Here is a 25,988-nt window from a genome sequence, read left to right as displayed (position 1 = left end):
CACAGCCTGGACTGTACGTCACACAGCCTGCACGTCACACAGCCTGCACGTCACACAGCCTGCACGTCACACAGCCTTTACGTCACACAGCATGGACTGTACGTCACACAGCCTGTTTGTTACACAGCCAGTACTTCACAAAGCCTGCACGTCACAGTCACACAGCCTGTACGTTACACAGCCTGCACGTCACACAGCCTGTACGTCACACAGCCTGTACGTCACACAGCCTGTACGTCACACAGCCTGCACGTCACACAGCCTGTACGTCACACAGCCTGTACTGTACGTCACACAGCCTGCACGTCACACAGCCTGTACGTCACACAGCCTGCACGTCACACAGCCTGTACGTCACACAGCCAGTACTGTACGTCACACAGCCTGCACGTCACACAGCCTGTACTGTACGTCACACAGCCTGTACTGTACGTCACAAAGCCTGCACGTCACACAGCCAGTACTTCACAAAGCCTGCACGTCACACAGCCTGTACGTCACACAGCCTGCACGTCACACAGCCTGCACGTCACACAGCCTGTACTGTACGTCACACAGCCTGCCCTGCACGTCACACAGCCTGCAGGTCACACAGCCTGTACTGCACGTCACACAGCCTGTACGTCACACAGCCTGTACTGTACGTCACACAGCCTGCACGTCACACAGCCTGTACTGTACGTCACACAGCCTGCCCTGCACGTCACACAGCCTGTACTGTACGTCACACAGCCTGCCCTGCACGTCACACAGCCTGGACTGTACGTCACACAGCCTGCACGTCACACAGCCTGCACGTCACACAGCCTGCACGTCACACAGCCTTTACGTCACACAGCATGGACTGTACGTCACACAGCCTGTTTGTTACACAGCCAGTACTTCACAAAGCCTGCACGTCACAGTCACACAGCCTGTACGTTACACAGCCTGCACGTCACACAGCCTGTACGTCACACAGCCTGTACGTCACACAGCCTGTACGTCACACAGCCTGTACGTCACACAGCCTGCACGTCACACAGCCTGTACGTCACACAGCCTGTACTGTACGTCACACAGCCTGCACGTCACACAGCCTGTACGTCACACAGCCTGCACGTCACACAGCCTGTACGTCACACAGCCAGTACTGTACGTCACACAGCCTGCACGTCACACAGCCTGTACTGTACGTCACACAGCCTGTACTGTACGTCACAAAGCCTGCACGTCACACAGCCAGTACTTCACAAAGCCTGCACGTCACACAGCCTGTACGTCACACAGCCTGCACGTCACACAGCCTGCACGTCACACAGCCTGTACTGTACGTCACACAGCCTGCCCTGCACGTCACACAGCCTGCAGGTCACACAGCCTGTACTGCACGTCACACAGCCTGTACGTCACACAGCCTGTACTGTACGTCACACAGCCTGCACGTCACACAGCCTGTACTGTACGTCACACAGCCTGTACGTCACACAGCCTGCACGTCACACAGCCTGTACTGTACGTCACACAGCCTGTACGTCACACAGCCTGCCCTGCACACAGCCTTTACGTCACACAGCCTGGACTGTACGTCACACAGCCTGTTTGTTACACAGCCTGTACGTCACACAGCCTGTACGTCACACAGCCTGTACGTCACACAGCCTGTACGTCACACAGCCTGCACGTCACACAGCCTGCACGTCACACAGCCTGCACGTCACACAGCCTGTACGTCACACAGCCTGTACTGTACGTCACACAGCCTGCAGGTCACACAGCCTATACGTCACAGCCTGCACGTCACACAGCATGTACGTCACACAGCCTGTACTGTACGTCACACAGCCTGCATGTCACACAGCCTGTACGTCACACAGCCTGCATGTCACACAGCCTGCACGTCACACAGCCTATACGTCACACAGCTGCCTCTACTCCTGCACGTCACACAGCCTGTACGTCACACAGCCTGCACGCGATCAGTTTGAAAAAAAATGCTGTAATAACTTTGAATTACATGTATACATAGTATCACAAATCCTTCTGTGTAAGGAAGCCATACCTTTAGCGGTGCGTTGATTGTCGTTTCCATGGACACAGTGAATAAACAAGGCTGCACACAAATTCAATTATTTCACCTTTTGGTTCTTATGGGCAAAGTAGGCAAAAAGATAGAGGGGGAATAAAGTAAAACCGGCAACAACAAAAAAAAAGCTCTCCAAAATCCATTTCCTCATCCACCGCAGTTTGTTCTGAAGTCTGATTCACTTCTGGTTTTCGCTCGATACCCCCACGTGGGGTATCGTTGGAAACCTACACTGGTTGGCTACAACACTGTCCGGGGTGGTCATCTGACGCGCGGCGTGTAAAAATACGATCACCTGACATATCGTCAAGTAACTAGAAAAACGAGGCATGGATTTGGTCGAGTGAGGTGGCGTTCGAACGGCAATAAATAGATCTTTCGGGGGGGGAAATGCAGCCCAGAGCCGCTAGAGACGCTCACAAGTGCCGTGACTTGTGTGCAAGTGCTAGTGAGCACGTATATGTCCCGGTGCACATTATGTGGTTAAGATATTTAGGGCAAATATTATGAGTATAAGTAACAGCGGTTTGTTTACTTCCTCTTTGGGCAGAGACGTTTGACAGTGGAACGCCATTCAACTCTCTGCGTAGGAGTGTGAACGCTTCTATGAAAACGTTGCATCTCAAAAAGTGATGGATTATTATCTCCATCATAGGGCTGGGCGATATGGCCAAAAATGATATCGCGATAACGATATCGATAACAATATCATATCACACGATATCGATAATTATAAGTATTATAAGTATATAGCCTGCACGTCACACAGCCTGTACTGTACGTCACACAGCCTGTACGTCACACAACCTGTACTGTACGTCACACAGCCTGTACTGTACGTCACACAGCCTGTACGTCACACAGCCTGTACTGTACGTCACACAGCCTGCATGTCACACAGCCTGCACGTCACACAGCCTGTACTGTACGTCACACAGCCTGTACGTCACACAGCCTGCCCTGCACGTCACACAGCCTGTACTGTACGTCACACAGCCTGTACGTCACACAGCCTGCACGTCACACAGCCTGGACTGTACGTCACACAACCTGTACTGTACGTCACACAGCCTGTACTGTACGTCACACAGCCTGTACGTCACACAACCTGTACGTCACACAGCCTGTACTGTACGTCACACAGCCTGTACTGCACGTCACACAGCCTGTACTGTACGTCACACAGCCTGCCCTGCACGTCACACAGCCTGTACTGTACGTCACACAGCCTGCCCTGCACGTCACACAGCCTGTACTGTACGTCACACAGCCTGCCCTGCACGTCACACAGCCTGGACTGTACGTCACACAGCCTGCACGTCACACAGCCTGCACGTCACACAGCCTGCACGTCACACAGCCTGCACGTCACACAGCCTTTACGTCACACAGCATGGACTGTACGTCACACAGCCTGTTTGTTACACAGCCAGTACTTCACAAAGCCTGCACGTCACAGTCACACAGCCTGTACGTTACACAGCCTGCACGTCACACAGCCTGTACGTCACACAGCCTGTACATCACACAGCCTGTACGTCACACAGCCTGCACGTCACACAGCCTGTACGTCACACAGCCTGTACTGTACGTCACACAGCCTGCACGTCACACAGCCTGTACGTCACACAGCCTGCACGTCACACAGCCTGTACGTCACACAGCCAGTACTGTACGTCACACAGCCTGCACGTCACACAGCCTGTACTGTACGTCACACAGCCTGTACTGTACGTCACAAAGCCTGCACGTCACACAGCCAGTACTTCACAAAGCCTGCACGTCACACAGCCTGTACGTCACACAGCCTGCACGTCACACAGCCTGCACGTCACACAGCCTGTACTGTACGTCACACAGCCTGCCCTGCACGTCACACAGCCTGCAGGTCACACAGCCTGTACTGCACGTCACACAGCCTGTACGTCACACAGCCTGTACTGTACGTCACACAGCCTGCACGTCACACAGCCTGTACTGTACGTCACACAGCCTGTACGTCACACAGCCTGCACGTCACACAGCCTGTACTGTACGTCACACAGCCTGTACGTCACACAGCCTGCCCTGTTGGTTATGTGGTTGCACTCGTTGCACTGTGTGTGTGTGTGTGTGTGTGTGTGTGCGTGCGTGCGTGTGTGCATGTTCCTTGCCTGTCTCCTCATGCCGTCATTGAGCTCCTTGATGGTATTGAAGCTGGTCCTGAGTCTCCGGTTCTCCTTGCTCCTCTCCCGTAGCAGCTCCTGTAGCTGGCTCACCTCCTTCTGGTGTTTCTGGTCTCACACACACAGAGCAACGTATAAGCTTCAATTAAATCTAACATCCTGACATACAACCAAAATGTAGAGTTACTCAATCAACAGCCTGACAATACGATGCTGCATAACATGAAAGTAGCCAGTGTCACGTGCATCACCGTTTCCCCAGACGTGCTAATTTCCCCTCTATTCTATCAGGGGACACTTCTTTTAAAACAAGGCCAGGAAGATGTCATAACACTCAAGAGATGCAACGCACAATACAGGTCCCGAGCTGCAATAAGTAACGTCATGCTAGCCATGCAAAGGGCAGCCAGCAGAATGAACGTTGACCGACATGAATTAAAGGAAAACTCCAACAGTTTGGGAAATTAGCTTATTTAACATCTTCCCTGGAGTTAGACAAGAAGATACATACCTTTTTTGTCTCTGTGCGTGCATTTAGCTTTGGGAACAGTCGCTCCGTTAGCATAGCTTAGCTTCATCACTGGAAGTGAGGCAGGACAGTAGCGTGACGTTCCCTACAGGTTTGTTGATATTCTCATTCCTTCAAAGGATCCGAACCGATTGAAGTTTATGGATACCATGACTTAAAATCCTCTTACCTTGACGATTAAAAGCCTCCCCAATTTAGAAAACAGTAATCCAATGGCTGGTATTGATAATATACTACTAACTACTGGACGCTCGGAGCTAACCGGAGCTAACGCAGAACAGGATGGTAAAGCAAATATAATGACTTCCTTTCTGGGGTTTTCAAAATAAAAGTGCGATGTTTGGACAGTCCGGTTTGACAGCAATATGTAGCAGGCGCGTTTGGTTACAGCTCCGCTCCCGTCACCGTTAATTTTGTTTAAAAACCTTATTTGAACAACACTAATGAAATTAAACCACATCGTATATATTAAATAAGACCTTCTACTAACTATATCAAAATAAACAAAGATTCAACATGGAACCTAAGGACAAGAAAAAGAGTGGAAAGAGACTCGGAATAGACAGTACAACGGCGCAAGTCATGACACGCTCTCATGATACAGCAGCCGCCAGTACAACAGTACCGTTGTTGACTAGCCCCGTCGGGGAGACAGTAGCGGATAACATACCTGTACCAACGACGACTAGCCCCGAGAGGGTGACAGCAGACGACGATATAACGGTAACGACGGGGACAATCACCGTGAGAGAGAAAGCAGTAGAATTTGAGAAGAAAATTTCCGTTAAATCCACCGTGTACCCCAATGCTCCTACAACCTCAACTGATACAAGCAGGGAAGTTACACAACACGACTTCAGGTCTCTGACTAGCCTGATAAAGGATCAGATGGACGCTTTCAAATTACACATAGACGAATTCAAAGTACACATCAATGCTAAATTCGAAGAGGTTAAAAAAGCGGCCGCGGAACAGGCCGGGCGAATCACTGCAGTGGAGAACACAGTGCTAGGAATTACATTGAAAGTACAAGAGAACGAGAAGACTGTTAACGATGGATTCACAGAGGTAGCGGAGGAGATAAAACAGGTGGAAAAAGCGCTTCTGAAGAAAATACAAGACATCGAAAAGGAAGCAATGGAGAGGCGGCTAGAGATCGAACACTACTACCGTAGAAATAATATCTGTATTGTGGGATTGGATGAATCAGTCAATTGCACAGACGGCTTATTTCCAACTGTTAGCAGGAATTCTAGGTACACATATCCTACCCACAGCGCCGTTAGTGGACCAATGTTACAGAGTCGGTACACGAGACCAAAAAGGCAACGGGCCGAGGGTTATCATTGCTACTCTGCGCAAGACAGAAATAAGAGATGCGATCAGAGGGGCACGCAATCAATGGGGGAAACTGAAATATGGTGACAAACCAGTGTTTTTCTACGAGGATCTATGCAAGGAGGCCATCGCTCTACGTGTCCCCTACAAAGATGTGCTGCAGAGATTATACAAGAGAAATCTTAAGCCAAGCCTTCGGTACCCGGCCCTCCTATCAATCTTGGGGAAAAATGGTAATAGGCTCGGATTACACTCGCCTAAAGACGCAGATGAATACATGAAGAAACATGAAGCTGGTTCCCCGGGGCCGGTCGCAACATAGGCTCGAATCAGAAGATAAGCCTAATCATCTCTCTCTTTTTCTCAATTTTCTTACTCTTTGTATTTTATTATTTTTATCACAACAAACAAAAAGCAACAGCTGATATGCATGTTGGCAACACTGAGGCACAACGTGTTTAATACGGATCGATAGGCATTATATTTATAGACTTCTGGTCTCTGAGGAGGCAATAATCCAATATTGACATTGGGAACACTCTGGAATATTCTGGACTCTTCTCTCGACTACTCGGGGCACAATGGAATATGCTGGAAAACACTAGTAGGTCATAACTCCTGGGTAGGAAGATCATTCTGGAACATAACAGCAGTGTTTACGAATTTACAAGGGTATTCCACAACCTTCTAGAATATACTGCACTCATACAAAGAAGGCCTGTAACTTTAACATCCGGTATTTATATGCATATGATCCAGTGACGGAAGCTCAATAAAAAACATCAGCCACATCTAAAGGTATAAGCATGACAAGGTTATTCTAATATTTTAAACAATTACTCCACTGCTTTAGGGATTTGCATAATTTAGCTCTAATTTTTTTTTTTTTTTTTTACTTATTTTTTCTCTGTTGAGTTTTACTTTAATTCTGACTTTTTTATGGTGTTAGTATTTTTCTCCACTCTTTTCTTTTTTTCTGATGGTTCCAACATAAGTTAGTAGAAGGTTCAAATGAATATATCAATGAAGGTATATTTTTCATTTTTCACACTATTGTTATTACATTAATGGGAAGGCGCAAGACCAAAAGTGACATTCTATTGAATTAGAATGAAAGTTGTAGATCCTATGGCAATTAGCATAGGAAGATTAGGGTTAGTAAACTCATTTTGGGCAACCCGGTGGCTTAAGGGAGGGAGTCATACGCGTAGGATGCGTCTATGGAACACAGTCCTGTACGACTCCTGGAGGGAGGGGGAATTAGGGGATTATTATTTGTATATATGTATGTTTTTAAGCTCGGCTCTCAACGGGACCTCAATAGTTGGATGTATATCTATTGTAGCTTCGCACTCCAGAAGCATTACCAACAACTACACAACAACATGTATAGACTATGGCTAGTTTGAATATAATGATCTGGAACACTGGGGGAATAAATAATCAACACAAACGCAAAAGCGTGCTCACACTGATGAAAAAAGAACAGGTTGACGTGGCTCTGCTAAGCGAAACGCACATTTTAGAGAAAGACATAGATACGTTAGCGGACAACACATATCATAACATTAGTCACTCTTCGGGCGGCTACGTGGCGTAGTGGGCAAGGCGCTCGCCACGAATGCGGAGACGCTGGGCTCGCCTGTTCGAGCCCAGCGCTCCACATTGCTTTCAGTTTAGCTGGTCGTTCATACTAATACACATTGGCCGTATTAGGGGGTGGGAAACTGATGGGTGGGGATCGGGCGTTGTGGACAACGACTTCTACAGGTCGGTTGGTGCGCCTGCGCAGTAGAATCAGGAAGTGTCGGGGGCAGCGTGAGCCTCCCACGCGTTACTCCTCGCCACCGAGAGATCGAGCTGCGCAGGTGAAAAGATGCGACTGCTGTTACCTCAAGTACCGGAGGGGACTTGTGCTATGTATGACTTAGTCCACATTGCAGCCAGCTTGTGGGAGGCAAGAAACAGCGTTCGTGACAGGGGAGGGTTGAATTGGATGATACGAAATTGGGATGGGAGAAAAATATAGAAAAATGGGAGAAAAAGTGGATAGAAAAAAAAAAAAAAAACATTAGTCACTCTTCCTTTGGAACGAGAACTCGTGGAGTTGCCATAGTCGTTAGACCAGGGGTGGGCAATTATTTTTCCCAGGGGGCCGAATGAGCAACTGAAAATATGTTGGAGGGCCGGGCCAAAATTCCAAACTCAATTATGCATAATATACATTTTATTTCTATATAAAAAGCAGTAAATGGCATTGTTTTGACCCCTGGTAAGAGTGTGTGTTATTATTTGGCAATTAAAAGGTGAGGTTAGCTTTCAAAAATATAATTTATTCAAATAGAATTTATTTCCAAAATGATAAACAAAATGTGAAACATTAATAACAAAGGGCATTTTGAGTTTCATATACTATTGAAACAAGGATTTTCTTAGCTTTCTAAAGACATCACATCATCTTATAGCAAAAATAAACAAGACATGTCACTGAACTGTGTAAAGAAAAGTGTCCCAGTTTTGTAGCCTTTTTTACTTTACATGCCTATATTAAACATTTTATGTTTTCAGGGCGGCTAGGTGGTGTAGTGGGCAAGGCACTCGCCACCAGTGTGGAGACGCTAGGATTCGCGTGTTCGAATCCAGCTCTCCACATTGTTTTCAGTTTAGCTGGTCGTCCGCAGTAATACACATTGGCCGTATTACGGGGAGGGAAAACTGAAGGGTGGGGATCGAACGTTGTGAACAAGCGACTCCTACAAGTCGGTTGGTGCGCCTGCGCAGTAGAATCAGGAAGTGTCGGGGGCAGCGTGAGCCTCCCACGCGTTACTCCTCGACACTGAGAGATCGAGCTGCGCAGGTGAAAAGATGCGACTGCTGTTACCTCAAGTACCGGAGGGGACTTGTGCTATGTATGACTTAGTCCACATTGCAGCCGGCTTGTGGGAGGCAAGAAACAGCGTTCGTGACAGGGGAGGGATGAATTGGATGATACGAAAATTGGGATGGGAGAAAAAATAGAAAATGGGAGAAAAAGTGGATAAAAAAAAAAAAAAAAAAAAACATTTTATGTTTTCAGAACTGTGCAAAAAAAAAAAAAAAAAAAATCAAGTGTCCCATTACACTTGTTATATTTCCACATTTTAGTGTTTTTCAGTTCTTTTTTTTCATTCAGTGTGAGAAATCCAGTCTCTGTTGAGCTTTAACAAGTCCATCAAAGTCAGGTTGCATGTCTGAGGTGGAGATGCGAAACACAGCTGCCAGATGTTCATCAGTGAGAGAGGATCTGTACCTGGACTTGGTAAACGTCATGACTGAGAATGTCTGTTCACATATGTAGGTGGATCCAAAGAGAACCAACATCTTCTGAGCATGTCTCCTCTGTTTGGAAAGTTCTCCTCCTTGAGAGCAGAGTAGAACTCTAGCAGTGATGCTGACTTAAAGTGCTCTTTCAGTAGTGAATCAGACTGCAGGTCAATGAGTTCAAGCTGAACAACTATCAACACTGCAGGTAAAGGGAGAGGAAACCAGCTGCATTTCATCCTCAACCTTTTTGAAATCTTGAAAACGCCTTGAAAATTCATCATGCAGTGCTCCCAACATGGATGAGTACCTGTGCCGGTGATCAGCTGATGGTTTGACTTCTTTCAGGGTTTTCATGTGTTTGAGATTGTTGCTGCCTAGTTGCCTTGAAATTAATTGCAACTTTGTCATGAAGGCTTTCACATGGCTATGCATTTCATGAGCAAAAATGCCCTTGCCCTGCAGTTGTGTGTTCAGTAGGGATGGGTACCGTTCACATTTGAACCGATACGGTACCGGTACCTGTGAATCGATACCGGTACCCAACTGTACCTTTTTTCTGTACTTTAGTCTCTAAAAATGTAATCTACCTACCTCAGTTGTGAAAAAAAAAAATCTAAACTTCAAATAACCACACTTTCGACCCTTTTTCGGCTTGCCCCGACTGCTTTGTTGTTGAATCAAGTCAAATCCTATGTAAGCGTATATTGTGCGTGTGAACGTTGACATGAAAAGAAAAAAGTTTAAAAAAAAAAAATATTAAAAAAAATATTTTTTTTATATTTTTTTATTATCATGTAATCTTTCGCGGGCTGGTCAGACTCATCCCGCGGGCCGTACAATGCCCAGGTCTGCGTTAGACGGAAGTTGAATATTGAATTGAAGGGAGTATGGTCTGATGCAGATGGTCGGATATCTATAGCTAAGATTGTACACAAGAACAGGAAAATAGCATTGGTAGCGGTATACGCCCCAAATTTGTACGAAGTTAGTTTCTTCACTACACTTACCAGAGCAATGTTAGACCTTCCCGAATACTCATTTATAATTGGTGCGGATTTTAATGCCATTTGGAATCCAAGGATGGACAAATCTTACCCCTCCTTTTCCAACGAACAAAAAAATGCATCTAATGCTTTAAAGGATTGGTCGAAGATTACTGGTGTAAATGACTGTAAATGGCGATCACTCAACCCCACGACCCGGAAGTACTCTTGTCGATCTGCGAGACATAACACATTATCCAGAATAGATTATGTTTTTGCATCCCCGAGTAGGGATGGGTACCGAATTCGGTACTTTTGAGGTGCCGAACCGAAACACGTCGGTACTACCGAGTATCGAATCAAGTGAGAAACAGAAAAAAATAAAAAAAAAAGAATAAAAAAAAATATTTTTTTATATAAAAAAAAAAATTTAACTTTTTTTTTTTTTTTTACTTTTTTCTTTTCATGTCAACGTTCACACGCACAATATATGCTTACCTAGGATTTGACTTGATTCAACAACAAAGCAGTCGGAGCAATGACAAGCCGAAAACTGTCGAAATTGTATGTTATTTGAAGTTTGGATTTTTTTTTTACGACTGAGGTAGGTAAATTAAATTTCTTGAGACTAAAGTACCGAAAAAAAGGTACCGTTGGGTACCGGTATCGATTCACAGGTACCGGTACCGGTATCGGTTCAAATGTGAAAGGTACCCATCCCTATCCCCGAGACTATTTGATAACTATGATGTGGAAATGATACCCAATGCATTATCAGATCACTGTTATTTACTCCTAAAAGGAACATTTGGTATACTATCATCCCGAGCCCCAAGATGGCGATTTAACTCGATGCTGCTTAATAACAAGGAATTCATTACACAAATCAAAGAAGCTCTTACAGTATTCCTACGGAGGAACGCAAACTCGGTGCAGGACCCTAGAATATTATGGATGTCGGTAAAGGGAATGATCAAGGATTTCACTGATAGCTTTTCCTCCAAAATACGCAAGAATCAATGCTCAAAACTGGCTGAACTGGAAAGGCTTTATTCAACGTTATTTAATTCTTTACAATGCAACTCCTGTAGTCTCGCGAGAGGTGCAGAAATGGGATTTGACGTCAGAGGAGACGCTCCAGTCTGCGTTTGACTGCACAGACTGGAATGTGTTCCGCGACACAGATAACATTAATGTCTACACGGAGACAGTGCTGGACTATGTTTGTACTATGGTGGAAGAAACAATCCCCACTACCAAAATGAGAGTTTACCCAAATCAAAAACCCTGGGTAGACAAATCCGTCCGTGAAGCTCTGAGAGAGCGCACCAAAGCATACAACAACGGCCTAGTGGCAGGCAACATGAATGACCACAAAGTGGCGCGATACAACGTAAGGAGGACAGTGTCAGAGGCCAAACGGCGCTACAGGGATAAAATTGAACTCCAGTTTGAACAAGCTGACTCTAGAGCTATGTGGCAGGGGCTCAAAACGATGACAGACTACAAAGGCGCCTCCCTCAAACTGAACAGTGACATCTCCTTAGCAAATGACCTCAATACCTTCTATGCGAGGTTTGATGCTGGTAATAACAACACCAGCTCACAAGCCACGGCAATGGGGGGGGGGGGGGGGGGGTCGGCTGCTGATGGAGGCGCAGTGTTCAGGGTAACAGAGCATGAGGTGAGGCGGACCTTTAAAAAAGTGAATATCAGGAAGGCAGCAGGTCCGGACGGCATCCCCGGCCGCGTCCTAAAAGTCTGTGCCGACCAACTGGCCCCAGTATTCACTGACATATTTAACCTGTCCTTAGAACAGGCTGTCATCCCCACCTGCCTGAAGAAGTCCACTATTATCCCTGTACCCAAAAAATCCAAGCCTGCTTGCCTCAACGACTACCGCCCTGTAGCTCTCACCTCCATAGCCATGAAGTGCTTTGAGAAGCTAGTAAAGGGCTACATCTGCTCCTCCCTCCCCATCAACATGGACCCCCTGCAATTTGCATACCGCCCCAACAGGTCCACGGAGGACGCCATAGCCCATGTGCTGCACACAGCAGCATCACACCTGGACAAGAGGCAGGGGAACTATGTGAGAATGCTATTCATCGACTACAGCTCGGCATTCAATACCATAGTCCCCTCCATACTCATAGCCAAGCTCAGGGACCTGGGCTTGAACTATGACCTCTGCCAGTGGGTCTTGGACTTCCTGACTGGCAGACCCCAGGTGGTGAGAGCAGGCAACTGCACCTCCTCATCCATCACCCTCAACATAGGGGCCCCCCAGGGCTGTGTTCTGAGTCCCCTCCTCTACTCCCTGTACACACACGACTGTGTGGCTCAGCGGAGTAGCAATACAATCATCAAATTTGCTGACGACACAGTGGTGGTGGGCCTGATCTCTGCCAACGACGAGAGGGCCTACCTGGAAGAGGTCAAGGTCCTGGCGGGATGGTGCCAGGAAAACAGCCTCTCCCTGAACGTCAGCAAAACAAAGGAGATGATTGTGGACTTCAGGAGGTCGGGGGTCAAGGACTACAGCCCCCTCAGCATCGACGGGGCACCGGTTGAGAGAGTCAACAGCTTTAAGTACCTCGGAGCCTACATATCCGAGGACTTGACATGGACCACACACATTGACAGTGTTGTGAAGAAGGCACGACAACGCCTCTACTTCCTCAGGCGCCTAAGGAAGTTCCAAGTCAGTCAGAAGATCCTTAAGAACTTCTACTCATGTACAATAGAGAGTATCTTGACCGGCAACATCACCTCCTGGTTTGGGAATAGCACTGCACAAGACCGAAGCAGACTACAAAGAGTGACACGTTCAGCCGAACGCACAATTGGAGGGGGGCTCCCCACCCTCCAGAACATTTACAACAAGCGTTGCAAGGGCAAGGCTAAGAGAATCATTAAAGACTCCAGTCACCCGAACAACTGCCTCTTTGAACTGCTGCGGTCAGGCAAGCGATACCGGAGTCTCAAGGCGAGCACAGAAAGACTCAGAAGAAGCTTCTATCCCCAGGCCATCAGGCTGCTAAACGAACAATGAACACTACACAACAACAACCACCAAACGCACATAGCACACACATCCACACGCACACACTCACTTTAAACAAACACACTGTAGCACCCACTCCACACACTTATAGCACACACCCACTTTAAACAAACACACTGTAGCACCCACTCCCCACACTTTATATTTATTGATGAAGGATTGCACTACAACTCGTACACCTTACTGTAAATTGTACCTAAATTGTACCTCATCCCATTTCTGCTTTGCACTATATAGTACTGTACATTAGTACACTGCATAGTATTGTATATTATATGGTAACTCAGAACATTGTACATATGTCTATACCGAACACTGTGACCTCATTTTCTTCTTCTAAATTACATGCTATACTATGTTATTTGATACTATCTTGTCTAGCACAGTCTCTGGAGCGTAACAGTAAGAAGCATTTTGTATGAAAGTATTCTGTACTTCTGTATGACAACTATTAAAGAAACTTGAACTTGAAACTTGAAACAACTCGGTTCGACTGGAAAATCAAGTTAATGTACTAAAAAAAGAGATTAACGCCATATACAGACAACAATCTGAAATACAAATACGCAGCGCAAGACAACAGCAGTACTCTCAAGGTTCCAAACTAAGTCACCCATTAGCTATGCGATTAAGAGTTAACGAAAAATTTGCAGATATAACCACCATTAAAGCACAACAAGGACTTGTTACAGACCCCAAAGAAATAAACGCGACATTCAAAGAATTCTACTCCAACTTGTATAAATCAGAAATGACCTTTGATCAAAACAAAATGGACACATATCTCAATCAAATTAACCTCCCTAAACTTTCAGAGGATGACGCTAAACAGTTAGAAACACCGATCACACTAGAGGAACTCAAGAAGGCCATATCCGAAATGCAAAGTGGTAAGGTTCCTGGAAGAGACGGTATCCCACCAGAAATGTACCTCTCTTGTTGGGACATAATTGGACCCTTATTACTAAATATGATTTTATACTCAGTCAAGGAGGGGAACTTCCATAAGAACGACAATATTGCACTCATAACAGTCCTCCTTAAAAAAGACAAAGACCCCACCGAGTGCGGTAGTTATAGACCATTAAGCCTCCTCGGAACCGATATCAAACTGTACTCTAAGGTATTAGCCATCAGACTACAAAAGCATATGACGTCTTTAGTTCATCCGGACCAAACTGGCTTCATAAGAGGCCGCTTGATCACTGATAACATAAGACGATTACTACACGTACTAGATGCTAACAAGGACGACACCACACCTAAGGCGATGCTGTCCCTGGATGCAATGAAAGCTTTTGACAGGTTGGAATGGTCGTATCTATGGGCAGTATTAGAAAGGATGGGGTTAGAAAAAGGTTTCATTGATATGATTAAAGTATTATACAAAGACCCATCGGCCATGATTACAACAGGTATAATCACCTCTGGAATCTTTCCGGTATCACGCTCATCTAGACAGGGTTGCCCTCTTAGTCCCGGACTATTCGATCTATCATTAGAGCCTTTAGCACAATATATAAGACAATCCCAATCCATAGACCCAATCGTAATCAAGGGCACACAACATAAAATGTTTATATGCGGACGACGTAATACTGTTCATGCAAAACCCCAACACCACATTGCCTCATCTGCTCAAGTTGATTGAGGACTTTGGAGATTTATCGGGATTTAAGATAAATTGGCCGAAGTCTGCTTTCCTTCCACTTAACGCCCCTGCAAAAAAAATATATAACCCTCCCAGAAGAGATACCTATGGTAAAACACTTTAGATGTTTGAGAGTTGAAATATTCCCTACCATAAGCCAAACGGTGAAGCACAATTACATAAAAATCCAAAACAAAATCAAAGATGACCTTGACAGGTGGTCAAAACTTAAAAACTCAGTACAGGCACGGGTATCAATAATTAAGATGGACGTCCTACCTAGAATCAACTTCTTCAGCTCAATGCTACCGTTACCCCCTCCAGAGGGTTACTGGAAAAAATTACACTCCTCCACATACAAATTTATTTGGAATAACAAACCACCACGTATAAAAAGATCCACCGCACAGAGAAACAAAGCAGACGGTGGTATGGCATTTCCAGATTTTTTCCACTATTTTAAGGTGTACACTTTAAGACCACTGACAACATGGTTTGATCCCCAAGCATTAGTATCCTGGAGAAATTTTGAAGAAAATATAGGAGCTCCACATAGACGGAAGGACATAGCATACACCAAATTATCAATTAAGCAATGCGAACGGAAATTTGGCCCCATAATTACTCATGCGATCCTGATATGGCGTGAAACACAAAAAAAATATTCTAACCCACATAAATGGCATAATCATACTCCCTTATTCAATAACAATGCACTCTTGATTGGAAAACGACCTATAAGATTCCCTATATGGGAAAAGCAAGGCATACACTCATTAGGAGATGTTTTCAACAAACAGGGTTTTTGTAGCTATGAAGAAATACGCAAAAAATTTAATCTCACCGATTCCACATATTATTTTTACGCACAGTTATTGTTATGTTTGAAGGCTCACAGTGTTCCATTAAAGATACCAATTGTACACCACAGATACCACAAATTCTTCTATGAAAGAGAGACATCGAGAGGTTTTGTTTCAGATTTTTATCATCAATTACTAACGTCCTCATATGAAACCCTCCACCTAGACTCAGTCTGGAGGAGGGATATACCAGACCTGGAAAAAGATTTTGATTGGCAAGAAGCCTGGGCAAATGTTCGATTTACATCAAGGAACCCGGACCATCAACAAATCAATCTTAACTATATTCACAGGACATACTTGACTCCTATAAGACTGAACAGAATGAGTCTTAAACAAGACTCCAAATGCTCCTTATGTACAAATGGGGACGAGGGGACATTTATACACATGTACTGGGACTGCCCACCAGTTAAGATATTCTGGAAAGAAGTGACCCAGCAATTATCAAATCTCTTAACTCTGAATATACCTGTACACCCCTCTGTATTACTGCTGAATGATGTTTTTGAGTGTGCAGTACACCCACAGCTAAAGAGATTGGTTTTATCGGGTATCACAGTGGCTAAAAAGCTGATAGCATCACGATGGTTTCAACCGGAAAAAATTTGCCGGAAGATCTGGATTATTACATATCTCGATGTGATTTATCAAGAAATATCTACAGCAAGAATTTTGGGTCTCAATGAATCCAAAATGACAATGTGGTTAGAAGTGGTGGAGAGAATAAAAGCTAGCATATAATGGTAGTGTCTGGTTAGGAGCGAGGGATAATAGATGGATTATCCAATAGGGGGTCCGGGAGGGGGGGGTACGAGCTAGAGCATATGTGTGTAGGGTATTAGGGGTATATCCTGTATAAGACATTTAACTAATTGGTGATTTCATTGGATGTGCACGGTTAATTAATGCTTGTATATCTCGTCATGTTTGTTTATATGTTTGTTTAAAAAATTATAAAAAAATAAAATACAAAAAAAAGTGCGATGTTTATAGCAGCGGAACATTTAAATTTTGTACATTATCTAACGTTAACACGAACCTAAACTAACTTTAGGTTAGTTGTAACGTTAGTTTAGGTTCGTGTTAACGTTAGATAATGTACAAAATAAACATTTTCCGCTGCTATAAACATCGCACCTTTATTTTGAAAACCCCAGAAAGTAAGTCATTATATTTGCGTTACCATCCTGTTCTGCGTTAGCTCCGGTTAGCTCCGAGCGTCCAGTAGTTAGTAGTATATTAACACTTTGATCGCCATGGGTTAAATTCATAATTTACCATCCCTAGCCAGCTCTATTTGTCTATGGAGAAGTTCCCCTTCTTTGCAGGGCTATAACTTTTTAAATTCTATTGCTAAATTGACATTATTATGGCCCATTCAATGTCCTATATCCATTGTTCAGGGTGTAGCAACGATATACTTTTTCATTCACATATTCATACTAAAATATGGTCTAAAGCAGGGGTCGCCAATTAGATTTGCCCACGGGCCAAATTTTCCCCAAGCCATTGTGTGGCGGGCCAATGATAAGTGAACATTTTTTAACTGTAAAAAAAAAAACGACATATACATGTTTGCACTGTCTTTTTTCTATTATAAAGTGCCTCTCAGACAGTGCATTACACATGAACAGATCAGTAATTTGATTTTAATGCAGGTGCTCGCATTATAAATCGAGATCAGTAGGGTGCATTTGATTTTAAGCACCACAGCGGGTGTATTATACATCGAATGTATTATTATTATTATTAAAACACAACACTCACCGGCATAATGCAGGCAGCCCTGCCCTGGACTTGATATTGTTTCTGCTTCGGTCCTCCAAAATCCATGTTAATAACATGTTAAATGTCCACTCGCGTTGAATGCCCACCCAACTTGAACACAGTTGCTTGCTCGTGTTGCCATGTCAACAAGCGAGAGTCACCGGTTGCTTATTGCAAGAGTTACCTGTTGCGATAAACCCGTATTTTAAGAATGACACCTGTTTATTAAAATAAGCTTTATAGGTCGTAAGCTCCTCTTCTGGCTCATCATATTTCCCCGTTGCATTGCAAAGAAGTTATTCAAAGACGTTTGTTTTGTTTTTGCAAACGTTCGCTCGCCGGCATCCCAAACGCGGAAGTGAAAGTGAAATTCCATTGGTTCTCCCAGTCCATGTGACCATTTCTAGCATTTCAATTGGCTATAGTGACAGCCATAGATATGATGAATAGATAGATACAGCTTCAAAAGACACTCTGGCGTCACAACGAGTGAATATTTCCTGCGCGTAAAATAAACATCATATTCTCAAAATAACCTGACGGGCCAGAAATTATTGCTGGCGGGCCCATTTCGGCCCGCGGGCCGCCTATTGCCGATCCCTGGTCTAAAGTATAAGTATGTTTTTATCGTTTTCTGCAGCTTTCTTCAGAACTTGATTTATAGCCCCAAATGCATTATATTGATGATCAAATACAGTTTGGTAGCGATCGGTACCAGATGAAAAATTTCAACTGGAGGTACTTCTAGAAGTTACTACGTATCATCTGATATTGACCGGATGGGCGAGGGGGCGTTTATAATTCCGTGGGCAACGTTATACCATTCATCTAGTGTGGGTCATATGATCATCAGATCAGTTAGTATAGAATACGTTAGAAAATAACGTTGAAACTCACCGTATCTTCCTCGCGCCGTTGGACGATCAGCGTGGAGTAGACAGTTTTCGATTATGGGATGTTGATCCTGATGAACCATTTCCAGGTTGTATAATACTATATACGTCCAAATAACGTTGTTTATTGAGTTAGGGCGAGCGATTGATTATCCAGTGTGTTGAGATGGAGTCCGGCTACCGATCGCGAGTGCCCGGACGGATTATGGATGAGCACTTCCTGTTTGGCGCGCCACTCCCTCTTGGTGCCGATCGGCCACCAGATGGCGCTCTTGAACCGTTAGACAGTTGAGTGGAGCTCACCAGTACATCTCATGTCTCCGGAGGAGAAATATGATTTCGCTCACAGATTTTTGAATTATTGATATCAAAGACGAGTTACGGCGTCTTCGGCAGAATGAGCATGGCTAGGAATGACGTCTAAACACGTCATCGGCGATTAAAGTGTTATCAATACCAGCCATTGGATTACTGTTTTCTAAATTGGGGAGGCTTTTAATCGTCAAGGTAAGAGGATTTTAAGTCATGGTATCCATAAACTTCAATCGGTTCGGATCCTTTGAAGGAATGAGAATATCAACAAACCTGTAGGGAACGTCACGCTACTGTCCTGCCTCACTTCCAGTGATGAAGCTAAGCTATGCTAACAGAGCGACTGTTCCCAAAGCTAAATGCACGCACAGAGACAAAAAAGGTATGTATCTTCTTGTCTAACTCCAGGGAAGATGTTAAATAAGCAAATTTCCCAAAATGTTGGAGTTTTCCTTTAAGATCTCTTGGGATCTTCTCTTGGGAGATCTTTTTATATCAATTAAAAGCATTTTTCTTAACCAGAGACATTATGGTGCCTGCCTTATTAGGCAAACTGTGACTCTATGAAATTGTAAACAGCATCCACAGAGATAGAAAAGTGCTCCAAGATATTAACAGGATGTCTACCAGAGTCCTGCATTGGGTGCCCAGCTAAAAATGTGGCTAGCGGGTGAAAAGAAAAGGGTATTATTTATTGGTGCAAAACATAATTTGTGCAGGTAATAATAATAATAATAATAATAATAATAATAATAATAATAATAATAATAATAATAATAATAATAATAATAATAATAATAATAATAATAATAATAATAATATGCCTAGGGCGGCTACGTGGCGTAGTGGGCAAGGCGCTCACCACGAAATGCTGGAGACGCTCGGCTCGTCAGTTCGAGCCCAGCGCTCCACATTTGTTTTCAGTTTAGCTGGTCGTCCGTACTAATACACATTGGCCGTATTAGGGGGTGGGAAACTGATGGGTGGGGATCGGGCGTTGTGGACAGCGACTCCTACAGGTCGGTTGGTGCGCCTGCGCAGTAGAATCAGGAAGTGTCGGGGGCAGCGTGAGCCTCCCACGCGTTACTCCTCGCCACTGAGAGATCGAGCTGCGCAGGTGAAAAGATGCGACCGGAGGGGACTTGTGCTATGTATGACTTAGTCCACATTGCAGCTGGCTTGTGGGAGGCAAGAAACAGCGTCCGAGACAGGGGAGGGTTGAATTGGATGATACGAAATTGGGATGGGAGAAAATATAGAAAAATGGGAGAAAAAGTGGATAAAAAAAAATAATAATATTATGCCTATGATTTTCTTGTCTTGCAGTACGTCTCACCTGTTGGACATCCAGGATGGCACTCATGCCAGTGTGGACCCCCTCCTCCAGCCCCCGCTCCCTCTCCTCCAGGGCGCTCTCCCACTCCTGCTGCTTCTCACGCTCTGCCTACACACACACACACACACACACACACACACACACACACACACACACACACACACACACACACACACACACACACACACACACACACACACACACACACACACACACACACACACACACACACACACACACACACACACACACACACACACACACACACACACACACACACACACACACACACACACACACACACACACACACACACACACACACACACACACACACACAATAAATGAGCTGTGGCATTGTGCCATATTGGTTGGCATAAAATGTCATGAAAATACTATGAATATGATTGGAGTTTGAGTATTACACACAAACACTAATAAAAACACAAGCAAAGTATAGGTTGCATGTGCGCGCACACACACAAATTTGAGGCAATGGTTATATCAAGCTGTTAGTTGGGGTGTCAGGTGACAGCCTGCCTCTCTCACCTTTAGTTGTTCATAAATGCTCATCATCTCGTGGTAAACCCTCCCTAGTACAGAGGGAGAGGAATGGGAGGGGTTAGGGGGACAGATGCCCCTCCCACGCTCCCTCCAGGCAACTCCCTCCATTGGCTCAGTGTCCCAAGACCCCAGACTCTCATTCAGACATGAGGGTAGGGTCACATCTGTGTCAGTGGTGACACAGGCTGAATGCAATATGGGAGATAAGAATTACATTGGTTGAATATGCGTTTAGGAATGAATGGACAGCACTAGCGTCGGAAAATAGAAAATCACATTATAGTTGAATAAGGTGGACACTGAGTCCTTGTGTTGTGTTAATTACAGCTCAATTAAAGGATTGAGGTGAAAATCCCTGTTACACCCCAAGACCCCATTAGTACAACAAAAGGACTCAGTGGACCTCATATGCACCAATGGATTTACAACAAAAGTTAAGAGCAAATTTCATCGTAGCTCCAATTACAACCTTTTTGGGCAGATTTTGGCATTCACGAACGGTTCCTTCTCTGGGATTCGCTCGTAGCCAAGAGCAGGATTTACGGGCACGGAAGAGCAGTCATAAATCGGACAGACTGGTGTGGGCCATGTTCTTAAGGGCTTTATTTTGGAGGAATCATGGTGATTGCGTTCATGTCGATTCTACAGACATCCGTGGAATTAAATAATTATAATAAATACAACAATCTTTGTCTCATTAAAAATTACGTTTTACATTTAGTCATGCCTCAACGAGGCACTGTGATGTGCGAAAATAAATAAAAGCACTACACGTCTCATGTGTCGTCTCATCTGACCTTGAATGTCAAGAAAACTGTCTCTATGTGTATCTCCATACGCAAAAGGCCTATAAATGATTTGTTTGAGGTGCAAATAAAAAATGAAATAATTGCCGAAGTGAATGAGGTCAGGTACCTAGGAATCATATTAGACAAGAACCTAAAATTTGATAAACAGGTGCATTATGTATGTAAGAAGGTCAAGCCTAATTTAAACTGTTTTCGTTTTATTAGAAGGGATCTGTCAACTAAAGCTGCTCAACTTTATATGCATGCTATGATTCTTTCCCACTTGTCTTATTGTATCACATCATGGTCACAAACCTCACAAACCATACTAAAACTATAACTATAATATACAAACAGGCTATAAAAATCATGGACCGTAAACCAATGTGATGGCATCACTGCAGGGTTTTGAGTAAGCACAATCTTTTCACGTTTGACAATTTTGTAATTTTCTGTAATATTAGACTCGTTTTTAAATGTATCATCATTATTTTCTGGACTGGTGGTTAGACGTTGGAGCTCTAGTAGAGCAAACACACAAGCTTCCAATAATGGTGACTGTACTGTTCCCATGTGCAAGAGTTTGTTACTTTGGACAGTCTGCCTTCTCTGTTAAAGGGGCAAACTTATGGAACTCTCTGCCTACTGGCTTAAAACTGGAGTCCAATGCCAACGTCTTCAGCAGAGGACTCAAGGTATGGCTGAAATCAAAGCAGCAATGTTCACATATGTAGACGCGGACTGGTTTTGTTGTTTTGATCATGGACTCTTGCTCTGGAAAATATTTGTTCTGATTTTAATGTTAATTTTGTTGTATCTTTTGGAAAAACCTCAATGGACTAGTGTTGAAAACTAGTACTTGTGCTATAAACACACGAAACAACTGGTCTGTCCACTGTGGCTGGTCTAATGTAGCTGTGGTGTCCCTTTTAAATAAATGTTTTCATTCATTCATTCACCAACACTGCAAATGACAGTGAATAAATAAATAAATAAATAAATAAAAACTAAACCTGGTGGACGGGGGTCAGTGCTGGTGGACGGTCGGGGTGAGGGGCACTGCTGCACACTTGTATCAACTGTCACATTTGAACTGTCACATTTGAATCAACTGTCCGTCTGCAACACTACTATCACCAACATCTAAGAAGGGAGATCCCCCCTTGAATGGCCCTTCTAAGGTTTCTCTCCTCCACACTGCCTGTGGAGCTTTTTTCCCTATGGTTAGGTTTTAGTGAGTTTTTCCTTACCTTCGCGTGGGGTATGTCTGGGAGTGCTTGCATTCTTTCATTTATTTGCATCCATCTAAAAATGTTTGCACCTTATGGTGTTCTTGTTCTGTTCTTGACTTATTGTTATGTTTTCTTCTTGACTTGTTTAAAGAAGATCTGTACGGCCCATGGGGACATTAACGCGTGTCTTGTCGGGCCCTATAAATAAATTTGATTTGATTTGATTTGATTTGTGGACGGGGGGGCAGCTCTGGTGGATGGTCGGGGTGAGGGGCACTGCTGCACACATGTGGACGGGGGGGCACTGCTGCACACATGTGGACGGGGGGGCAGCTCTGGTGGACAGTCGGGCTGAGATGTCATGTTCTACATACAGTAGTCGTTATACCTGTATCACTGTACACATAGTAATACTACAGCTCTGTACACGCATCTGATGAGTACCATTACTCAGTAGTATTTATATATTTTGTTACTATTGCACTTTACTGTTATATGTGTACTCTGGTTAGATGCCAAACTTATTTTTGTTGTATTGTACTTGTGACGCCAAACTTATTTTTGTTGTATTGTACTTGTGACATCTAACCAGAGTACAAATTTGACACATTTGAATCTAATCTAGATCAGAACTTCCTACGAGGTTATTTACGAGGAAACAGGAGTAGAGAACTGCCATGGTAAAACAAAACAATGGGTTCTCTCTCTCTCCTCTCTCTAACCTTCTGATTACCAGATGACTGCTCTACCTCATGAGCCACTGTCGCCCCACACACACACCTGTCTCTGTGTAGTGGGCCTGCGAGTCCTGAAGACGGCCAGTAGTGTAGTTCCTGCTCAGGTCCTCATCACTGCCACTCAGACCAAGGTCACTGTCCAGCCTGGGGAAAGTGACACACACTCATAAACTAACGCTATATATTTACATGACGCTCTCATGAGATGGTTTCAGTGGAACTGCACCTCTATGGGAACAGCAAAGTCACTGTTAGCTAATATCAATATCAATAGGCGACAGGAAGTTGGGTAGCCCATTCTAGAAAGTTTGTTTGTGTTTGTTGTCAAGTTTTCAGAAAGCCACTTACAGACTTGCATGCATGTGAATGAATGAATGAATGAATGAATGAATGAATGAATGAATGAATGAATGAATGAATGAATGAAAACTTTATTTAACAGATTGCAGAATGGGTACAATACAGTACGGCTCAATACATACAATTGTTAAGGGGATGCAGACCTGAGAAAGACGTTTGTCTTGTTTCCATCAGGGTCCCCCATTTTCAATTCACACACACACACACACACACACACCTGTCAGGTGGGTTGGTGATAGCCGTGAACAGCTCCTGCAGAGCTTTGTTGTAGCCAGTCATCTTTCTGGACGTCTTTCTGGACCTGGGTGACTGCCTGGACTTTGGTAATGTTTCTATGACAACAACCCACGACACACACGTGAGAGCCTGAACACATTGAATAGAGTTGGAAACGTCTCTTTTGTGTGAGCCAGCACCGAGGTGCGTATATTAGTCATTTACAAAGTTTAAACGTGAATGGCATTCATGTAAAACTCACCAGCACCATGTGTATTCTTCTCTGTACGGTTAGGTGACAGCTACAAAACATAACAGTCTTTAGCAAAGTTCAATAACATTTAGGCAACTGTTAAATTACGTTAACTTAGAACAAAATAGTTTGATGTGCTGAAGTTATGGCAGAAAGACAACTAACGTTAGCTCTGACCTATCATTAACTGTTACTCTCTGATACTAACGTCGTTACTAAAGTCAAGATACTGTATCTGTCGTTAACAGTTCAAAACAAACCTGTTGGCTCCTCCCCAAATATTTGCGCATTAGCTTCTCAATCATCTCGTCCACTTCGGCCTCTGAAGACTCGTCGTAGTTCATCTTGAAGTTAGTTCGGGTGAATTAAACGGTCTAACTAAGACTAGTGTGTACAAAGACTATCATGGAAACACAATCCAAACTTGGCGGATGATCTTCTTCTTCTTCTTCTTCTTCTTCTTCTTCTTCTTCTTCTTCTTCTTCTTCTATTGGGTTCTTCTTCTTCGTGTACATTTCCGGCGGACTATGCATCTAGGCGGCGTTATTTCTTTTCCTAGCCGCATTTCTCGGAGACGCTCTCTGATTGGCCGACGCCTGTTTCTACACTGGTTAAGCTTAGGCACTCTTTCGAAGTTGGTTAAAGTGGAGATGAAGCAGTGAGCAATGTGATCCTAGTTTGTTTGTTGTGTACCTTGTGTAAGACAGGGTTCTATAATCAAATGTGAAATCTATCTTATTTGTCTGAAAAATATAATATAATATCCCTGTTTTCAACATGGGCGCCGCCATTTTGTTGCTGACGTCATGGCTGACGTCATGCCGTTGGTTGGGTGTATACACTCTGGTTAGCTGCCTATAGTGAATGGGTCAGTCAGCAAATAAAATGTTGCCTACAAAACAACGGGACCGCGGTGGTTCTGTTTGTATTGCTCCTGGCTGTTCAAACTAATTTTACCATGTGAGAGAGAGGAAAGTTGGTTAATTTCCACAAACTACCAGTGAAAAAAACAGTGTTGTTGACATGTTGGCTCGGGCTGGCTGCACTCAGGCGGCGCGACCAGCCTGTTGGACAGGGAAGGAGGATCTGCAGAGAACACTTCATTGCCTCGGATTATGTTGTTGGGGTGGGATGTTTGTCCAGAAGACCACTAATCAGCTGAAGCCGGACGCGGTTCCCTCGGTCTTCGACAGACAGACCGGCGTTAGCTCTCGGGAGCGATCGCTAGCTAGTTGGCACCAGCCGGGGACCGGCGTTAGCAACCGGGAGCGTCGCGGAGCATTCAGCCTGCTGGCTACCTAGACCCACTTCAACCAGCGTCGCGGAGCATTCAGCCTGCTGGCTACACAGCTTGTCGGTGTGCTGGAGCCTCTGCAAGCTAACGGTAGCTAGCTACACAGCTTGTCGGTGTGCTGGAGCCTCTGCAAGCTAACGGTAGCTAGCTACACAGCTTGTCGGTGTGCTGGAGCCTCTGCAAGCTAACGGTAGCTGGCTCCAGGCTCCAGCACACCGACAAGCTGTGTAGCCAGCTACCGTTAGCTTGCAGAGGCTCCAGCACACCGAC

The 25,988-nt window shown here is 44.5% G+C and overlaps 1 protein-coding gene across 1 annotated transcript in view; it reads right to left on the bottom strand.

Moving 5' to 3' along the window:
- The window catches only part of LOC311224703 (coiled-coil domain-containing protein 138-like), a 205,836-nt gene extending 180,972 nt beyond the window's left edge, over nt 1–24,864 (bottom strand). Inside the window, exons 1-7 of the mRNA XM_084309793.1 lie at nt 24,685–24,864; nt 24,434–24,473; nt 24,173–24,287; nt 23,639–23,739; nt 20,824–21,023; nt 20,276–20,383; nt 4,219–4,338 (exon numbers count right to left, since the gene is read on the bottom strand). Coding sequence (XP_084165919.1) covers nt 4,219–4,338; nt 20,276–20,383; nt 20,824–21,023; nt 23,639–23,739; nt 24,173–24,287; nt 24,434–24,473; nt 24,685–24,768 — 768 coding nt within the window. The 5' untranslated portion in view covers nt 24,769–24,864. The remainder of the gene's footprint in view (nt 1–4,218; nt 4,339–20,275; nt 20,384–20,823; nt 21,024–23,638; nt 23,740–24,172; nt 24,288–24,433; nt 24,474–24,684) is intronic.
- Nucleotides 24,865–25,988: the final 1,124 nt, after the last annotated feature.

This window comes from Notolepis coatsorum (genome assembly GCF_963971535.1).
Source record: "Notolepis coatsorum genome assembly, chromosome: 3".
Classification (NCBI taxonomy): domain Eukaryota; kingdom Metazoa; phylum Chordata; class Actinopteri; order Aulopiformes; family Paralepididae; genus Notolepis; species Notolepis coatsorum.
The sequence above is the reverse complement of the archived record's forward strand: the minus strand, read 5'-3'. Positions and strand labels throughout refer to the sequence as shown.